At 37.9% G+C, this 8,541-nt stretch overlaps 1 protein-coding gene across 1 annotated transcript in view; it reads left to right on the plus strand.

The window, feature by feature from the left end:
• Window positions 1-8,261, plus strand: part of ippk (inositol 1,3,4,5,6-pentakisphosphate 2-kinase) — a 30,847-nt gene extending 22,586 nt beyond the window's left edge. Inside the window, exon 14 of the mRNA XM_059329890.1 lies at window positions 1,409-8,261. Coding sequence (XP_059185873.1) covers window positions 1,409-1,676 — 268 coding nt within the window. The 3' untranslated portion in view covers window positions 1,677-8,261. The remainder of the gene's footprint in view (window positions 1-1,408) is intronic.
• Window positions 8,262-8,541: the final 280 nt, after the last annotated feature.

The raw sequence follows: 8,541 nt of genomic DNA on the forward strand, positions 1-8,541 counted from the left end.
TTTAGTTTAGTTTAGTTTATTAAGTTTAGTTAATTTATTTTATTTAGTTTAATTTATTTAATTTATTTATTTAGTTTATTATTAGGATCCCCATTATCCATCACTCTGTTGTGGGAGTAATGTCTATTCTTCCTGGGGTCCTCAAACAGGACACATTTTAAATATACAGAGTAACAATTAGAATCTAGAATCTCTGGCAGTTATAAGAAAAAAAAGTCAATATTAAATTCAATAATTTACCAAAAAGTGGAATACTGATTTCAATTCAACGAAATGATTAAAAACAGTTTTTAAAATACAGTGAATTGCCCCTCGAGGATGATAAAGATTCCTTGAACCTTGAACTCATCAGTCTGTACAAGCATGTTCTGTTCATTATATATTTTAATTATAATACAATTATTAATTATAATACAATCAGAGAGAGAGATCCTTTATTTAACCAGGTAAAAAGTCTCGTTGACTCGTTGAAAAAAATCTCTTTTCCCAGAGAGACCTGGACAAGAAAGCAGCATAAAAAGTGACAAGTTACAACATTTAAACACAGTTAACATAAACAATTAAATACAATTAAATACAAATATCACAACAACAGTGAAAAGAGCCTCAGTAGAGACTATAAGGAGCATCACACTGACCAAGGGAAATTATTTATTTATCCTTTAGAATAGATTTAAATTCACCAATTGTGATCAACTCAGACTATTTCAATTCCTTTTGCAGATGTTCCCATGATAAAGGAGTGTAACTATCTGAGGGCAACTTCCTGATGAGAACAAATTTAAAAGGGGGCAGCTGAACGAACCATTAGTTTTAGTCCCTGAAGGCATCATGTGCTGTTAATAACCAGTGTAGTAGCTGGTGACGTCCAGCAGGTGGAGCCACACTTCATATCTAAACATGAACACCACTAACTCTTCTTCTCCTTCTCCTTCTTTTTCTTCTTCTTCTTCTTCTTCTCCTTCTTCTTCTTCTTCTCCTTCTTCTTCTTCTTCTCCTTCTCCTTCTTCTCCTTCTTCTCCTTCTTCTTCTTCTTCTTCTTCTTCTTCTTCTTCTTCTTCTTCTTCTTCTCCTTCTTCTTCTTTTTCTTCTTCTTCTTCTTCTTCTTCTCCTTCTTTTTCTTCTTCTTCTTCTTCTTCTCCTTCTTCTTTTTCTTCTTCTTCTTCTTCTTCTTCTTCTTCTCCTCCGTCTTCTTCTTCTCCTTCTCCTTCTCCTTCTTCTCCTTCTCCTCCTTCTCCTTCTTCTTCTTCTTCTTCTTCTTCTTCTCCTTCTTCTTCTTCTTCTTCTCCTTCTTCTTCTCCTTCTTCTCCTTGTTCTTCTTCTCCTCCTTCTACTTCTTCTTCTTCTCCTTCTTCTTCTTCTTCTCCTTCTTCTCCTCCTTCTTCTTCTTCTTCTTCTCCTCCTCCAGTCTGTCCAGTCCGAGGCGTCTCAGGGACTTCCTGTCCTCCTCCAGACCTCCGGCCTTCTCCTACTGCGTGTCCATCTTGGATCTGGACCCCAAGCCGTTGGACAGCATCCCCCGCCAGCTGCGCCTGGACCAGAAGATCGTGTCCTGCTACCTGAGGACGGGAGGAGCTCTGCCCAGGGTGTCTCTGCTGCAGCCGCACGCCGCCATCTTCTGCTCTTCTTCTGCAGAGAGAGAGTCCGACTGCACGCTGCACTTCAAACCTTTGTGAGCCCGACGAGAGCCGGACCACCACCACCACCACCACCACCACCACCACGCTGGAGACCCAAACAGGGACGTCCAGAACCACGTCAGCTGCAGCACTTTGTCTCCATTCAGCAAAACTAAAACTCTCCAGGAAGTCTCCAGTAAAATCATCAGACATGAAGCGACTTCCACCTTTTTCTGTTACTGATTCTTGTTGTTTTTCTTCTTCTTCTTCACCTGTCAGGAGGTTTAATCCAACATGATACATATTTATTAGAAAACTCGCTCACAGGGAGCTTTGTTTTTGTTTGTTTTTTCCTCTCCGAGATAAAAAAAAACCTCCTGACGGGACGTTTACTGTCGTCATGGCGACCATCTCAGCGGAGAGAAAGAAAGGAAGGAAGGAAGGAAGGAAGGAAAGTGGAAGCAGGTTTTTTTGGGGCGCTGTCGTACGTATGATGTCATATCCTGAATGTAGGCGGGGCCTCTGGTGGCAGAGAGGCGGAGCCAATATGTATGTCCAGGTTGAACTGTGTCGTTGTCATGGTAACGGGAGCACTAGTTACCAGCTGCAGACACAGAGGAGAAGTAATCTGATTACACAACGGGCTGTTTCAGTCCTCTGGAGGTTTACCAGTCTGACGAGGAGAAACCTTCCTCCAGCAGATTGTGATTTATGACGTTTGACTTTGTGTTTTATAATCCTGGTGAGTCCTTAGCGGCGTGCTAACTCGTTAGCGGCGTGCTAACTCGTTCTCTCGTCAGGTGTTTCTACCTGACGTGTCGAAGGTCAAAATGTTTGTGGCTTTAGTTTTTTTCTTTATCAGGGCAGAAAGTTTAGTGGCGTTAAAGGAAACGTTCAGAGTTCTTTGAAGTGGGACGAAATCAGAAGCGTTTTCAAATATTTATGATTATTTCTAGTGCTTTACCTCGCTGTTAGACTGTAGCCCTGTTCACACTCTAAAGGAGGATTTTAACTAGAGCTGCAACAATTATTCATTTAATGGATTATTTAATTAATCGTCAACTATTCTGATAATCCAATAATTAGTTTGAGCAGTTTTTTAAAGGCAATAAGTCCAAATCTCTGATTTCAGCTTCTTCAATGTGAATATTTCTGGTTTCTTTGTTCCTTTATGACAATAAACTGAATATCTCTTTGGTTTGTGGACAAAACAAGAGATTGATATTTTTCAACATTTTATTAACTAAACAACTAATCAACTAATTGTTTAAATCATCGATTAATTGTTTAAATATTTAACAGATTAATCCATAATGGAAATAATCGTTAGTTGCAGCTCTAGTTTTAACCTTTTAAAACCGTTTATTGGTATTATTGTGACTTTTGATGAGTCTGAAGCCTTCAAACCCAGTTCTCCACCTGACCGCTGGGTAAAGCAGTGTAAATATTATAAATATAGCATAAACTTGACCTGATTTCTTATCAGATTAGGAGCCGAGATTCCAGATTATTAATCTCAAAGTGTCCCACTTCAACAGGATCCAGACTTTCCTCCTGTCGACGTTTGTGTCCAGCTGCCTTTTTCTGTTCCAACCTAAAACCTCCTTTTGTGTTGTAGAAAAAAGCACATTATTATTGTTATTATTATTATTATTTAGCTTTTCTTCTTGTTATCACATTTGTTGTCTAACACTCCTGTGTTAACCTGGTGATGCGTAGCTTTGTAACAGTGCGGTTACAGTAACACTTCAGTCTGGTGTTTCCGTGTGACATCACAGGTCAGAGTTGACCTTTGACCTGTGATGTCACACTGCTGCAGCGTGACATCATGAGCAGAAGACTGATGTACCGTACGCTGGCGGAGCAGGAAGCAGAGCCACAGCAGAGCAGATCTCTGTCCATAGATAGATAGAATTATATTATATAGATATATACAATTATATTATATATAAATATATAACTCTAGATGGCTGTTAGCCAACGGAGACGACTCATAACATCAGTCTAAAGCTGCACGTAGCATTAAAATAACCAGATTGATTCATTTTAAACCCATTTTCTAACGGTTTGGTTTGTTCTAAACCTCAGAGTTGTAGTTCTGTTCCTGCGTACTCGAGAATAATAAAAACTGCCTGTAAACCTCTGATTGGTGATTTTAAAATCAGCCCCTAAAACCTGAAGTTTCTCTCTAAATCCAACAGAAGTGTCAACTCTTCTACTAAATAATAGATTTTTCAGCCTCTGTAGCAGATAGAAATCATGGTGAAGACGACTATAGCGGAGGGAGCTCAGATATAACAGCTATAAGCTCTGATACTTTATGAATTTCATTTCTAAGTTCTGGAAAAGTCCCATGATGCATTGGGACACTCCCACATGGATTCTCATTTTGTGTCTTTTTTTTAGTCACTTTGTGTCTTTTTGGTCATTTTATGTCTTTTTTTTTAGTCATATTGTGTCTTTTTTGGTCATGTTGTGTCTTTTTTAGTCATTTTGTGTCTTTTTTTGGTCATTTTGTGTCTTTTTAGTCATTTTGTGTCTTTTTTGGTGATGATTTCAAAGTTCTGGAAAAGTCCCATGATGCATTGCGACACTCCCACATGTATTCTGATGCATTTCATTGGCCAAGAGACCGAAAATAGGCGGAAAAAACTACAAATACTACAAAACCACATATCCTCTTTCTGCTTTAATGGTAGAATAACACAACAGGTTTTAATGGTAGAGATGAGGTGATGCTTTAACACCTTAAATGGGTTAAAATGAATCAATCTCTGGTTATTTAAATGCTACATGCACCGTAGACTAACCTAGCCATCTAGCCTTTCTTATATATATCTATATATATATCTATCTATGTGTCTGTTACCCAGCAGAGCAAAGGATTCTGGGTAACGGAGCGCTCCTCTGCTGGCGGGCCGAGCTTCATGCTGCTGCTCTGCTGGTTTTTGTGCCATAAGTGGCTTGTTGTGTGTTTGTCCATGTGCCTAAATGTTCTGGTGGGACTGGAGGGTGGAGGGAGGTGTGTGTGTGTGGTTAGTGTGTGTGTGTGGTTAGTGTGTGTGTGTGTGTGTGTGTGTGTGTGTGTGTGTGTGTGTGTGTGTTGATAACCCTTGTTACAGGCTGCGTTCAGGCTCAGAGCAGCTGTTGGTTCTTCAGACTGACTGTAGATCAGTTTGGACGCAGCCGTGACCTCTCAGTACCTCCAACATCCTGAAGCTCAGCAGGTCGTCAGACGATGCGTTCAGGGGCGCTGGGAGCTTTGAGGACGGGACGGTGACGTCACCAGGAGCTCAGAGCACAGACCGCTCTGTTACTGTGGAGGATTTAACCCTCTGGGCACCTTCATCCCACTGTCATCTACTCCACTGTAGACCCTCTGGGCTGAAAATGTCCACTTAAAAAAAAAAACACTGTAAAAACTTTACAGATTTACAGACTCCTAAAGACGTCACGGTGCAGAAAAGACCCTCTAATATCTCCTCAAGATAAAGTTCAGGACCTGAGACCTTTAAGGTGGAGCACTGGAGCAGATTTCTGGGTCTCAGGCAGAAGAACAGAGGAGGAGACACAGAAAAAGAAAAGAGAAATGTTTTTATTCAGATTCTCTGGTGGTCTTCATCAGGTACAAACCTGTGATGTCATCTCCTCCTGGTGATGTCATCGTCCTCTCCAACTATCAGCTCTCAGACGCTTCAGATAAACTGGTAACACTTGACTTCACTTCCTGTTTACAGCGTCCACTCTCCAACCTCCAGCAACAACCAAACGTCTCAAAACAAACCACAAAAATCACAAAAATCACACTACAAGACTGAAACCATCCTGATAACTGCTGCAGAGTCTGTAGGGCTGATACAGATATATTTAGGATGAATATTGATATATATCCTGATATTTTTATCACAAAATGAGAGCAAATGTTGAAGAAAGTCAAATATGACATGTCACAAGTAGTTTTGTTGAAACTGTTTATTAAAGTGAACATAAATACTGTAGAACAACAGGAGAACCTTTTTGTTTATGAAATAAAATAGACCAATGGTGGTATAGTTTGTCCCAAAGTAGCTGAAAAACACTATTATATATGTGTGGTCTGTGGCCATCGGTTCGAATCCCAGGACTCACGGGTCAGGAACTATTTGTCAAAAAATAGAAACAAATTACCACATTATGGGAAGTCCAAAAATGACTCCACGTCGATTTTTGTCAAAAATTGTCAAATTTTAAAATGCCTAAAAATGCTTAAAATTGGTCAATTATGTATAGTTGATACATATTAAAGCATAATATGGCCAGAAATGACAGAAAAACACCATATTATGGGATGTCCAAAAATGACCCTTTCAAAATAAAAGTCATACTATAGCATGTCGATTTTGGTCAAAAATTGTCAAATTTTAAAATGTCTAAAAATGCTTAAAATTGGTCAATTATAGTCTGTTGATACATATTAAAGCGTAATATGGTCAGAAATGACAGAAAAACACCATTTTATGGGATGTGCAAAAATTACCCTTTCAAAATAAAAGTCATTCAAATTTTAAAATGCCTAAAAATGATCAAAATACACTCCGTTACATATTAAAGCATCATATGGCCAGAAATAAATTTATTTATATAAGAAAAGAACAATGAACATTACAAAACAACTAAATATGACAAACCCTAGCAAGGGCAGCATTTATATAGAAAGAAAGGAAACAATTTGAACTATATGGATATATCTGATTTCGTCTAATTCCATATCCCATTTAAAAATATATCGATATATATCTTTTATATCTTATATATGGCCCAGCCCTACTGCTACAACAGTAGTTCTGTAAAATCCAAACACTAAAAAGGTTTAAAACAGATTCCAGTTTGTCGTTCAGAACTCCTTCACCACTTGTTGCTCTGCAGTTTTCTGACCTTTAACCAATCAGATGTCCCCGTTGTGAGTCCCGGCTGGAGAGTGGAGAGCAGAGAAGTGAACCAACCACTGATCGTTCTAACTGTTGAACTGAAGACGCAGCAGGCAGCTGACAGGAAGCAAAGGCTCATGGGAGTTGGAGTCAGAAGGGACGTCTGTGTTGTCTCAGATATGAGACGCCAGATATTTGATTTTACTTTGATTTGAAATGTTTCAAATTCTTCTTAACGAGCCTCCGGACCCTCGTTCTTACTCTTCTTAACCCTTTATCAGGCAAAGAACTTTATTTGGTAACTTCAGGTAATATTTCGGGAAAAAAAGTTGCAAATTTACTAGATTAAAGTGATAAAAATCTATAAGAAAAAAAGTCGCAGATTTAAGAGATTTAAAGTGGCAAATCTGCGCGAAAAAAGTCGCAGATTTACGAGAAAAAAGTGGGAAAACAACTTTTTCCTCCCAGATTCACCACTTTAAATCTCATAAATCTGAGCATTTTTTTCTCATAGATTTGTCACTTTAATCTTGTAAATTTTTTCTCAAAATATTATTTTCATGTTTTTTTTTTTTTACACATTCTGTCTGTAATATCCTCCAATATTCTCTAGGGTTGACATTTGGAATTTGCAAGTATTTCAATGAGTGTCCTATTATAGAAGAGTAAGAACGAGTCTCAAAAAGTCTCCAATAACAACAGGAAAAAGTCGCTGTATTTGTCTCCAGTAGCTTTTTTTAAAATGTCGAAACAAAAATAGAAACCAAAGCATCCGATCTGAAACGTTTCAGCGATGTCTGGAATTAATATTTTTATGATCTCGTCAGAGAAAAAGAAACCGGAGCTGTTTGTGTCCCGTCACGTTATCAGACGGCTCGAGATGAAAATAACTGCAGCATTAAAAAATTGCTTTAAAAACAAGGTGCAGAAACACTAGATCCATAAAATGAGCATAATAAAACTTTGGCTGATGTGAAAATGTAAAAGGTGCTAAGAATAAAGGAAAGTTTAAACATTTACACAATAACAGAGTCGAATCTAGAGCTGCAACAATTCTATTAATCGAACAATAATCAATTATTAAATTAATCGTCAACTATTTTGATAATCCAATAATTGGTTTGAGCAGTTTTTTAAAGACTGAAGTAGCTGAAATCAGAGAATTTGGACTTTTATTTCCTTTCTATTTAATGTGAATATTTCACATTGAGGACGTCATCTTGTGGTTTGGGAAAACAGATATTTTAATGACCAAACAACTAATCGATTAATCGATAATGAGAATAATGGTTAGTTGCAGCTCTAGTCGACTCAGTCAAAAGCTTCAGAATAAGAGTCGGTGGTCCCTGAATTGAGATTTTCCAGTTTCTAAATTTGCTTCTCGTCTATAAATAACGGAAATAAAATTGGAAAAAAACTTTTTTTCTTCTTTTTCCAGTTTTATTTAGGTGTTAAACGACCTCGAGGGTTCAGATTGTCAGAGATTTAATTCTAATTAAAACATAATACTAATAAAGACCAGACGGACACAAACAGCAGCTCCAAAAACCTCCCATAAAGCTGATAAAGTGCAGAATGTGATTCTATGCAGATGATGTTAACCTGTCGGTTGGAGCGTCTTCCTGCCTGTCTGCTGCCTGAACATCACAGCACTGTGATCTACAGACTTTAATGACTGCGTGTGTGTAAATAATATCTGAGAGAAAAAGACAGAAAACTATTTGAGAATACAAAGGCGACACTGCTGTCTGGCATTTTGTATTTAAATTATTTATTTTTGTAGATTTTGACCGATGAGCTCTGCTGTTACAAGCGTCACAGTCGAGTTCTTTCTATTGAATAAAGATTTCTAAGAGACTAAACATCACTGTGTGTTTTCTCTTTATTTCTACTTCAGCTCAGTTTTTACATTTTAACATGTTCACTACAGGCCAAAAGTTTGTAAGCAACTTAAATGTTTTGTCTCCAAAAGTCTTTCTTATTAAAAACCAGTGTGTGTTCTTTGTATTTCTGGT

Source organism: Centropristis striata, chromosome 3, assembly GCF_030273125.1.
Source record: "Centropristis striata isolate RG_2023a ecotype Rhode Island chromosome 3, C.striata_1.0, whole genome shotgun sequence".
In the NCBI taxonomy this organism is placed as follows: domain Eukaryota; kingdom Metazoa; phylum Chordata; class Actinopteri; order Perciformes; family Serranidae; genus Centropristis; species Centropristis striata.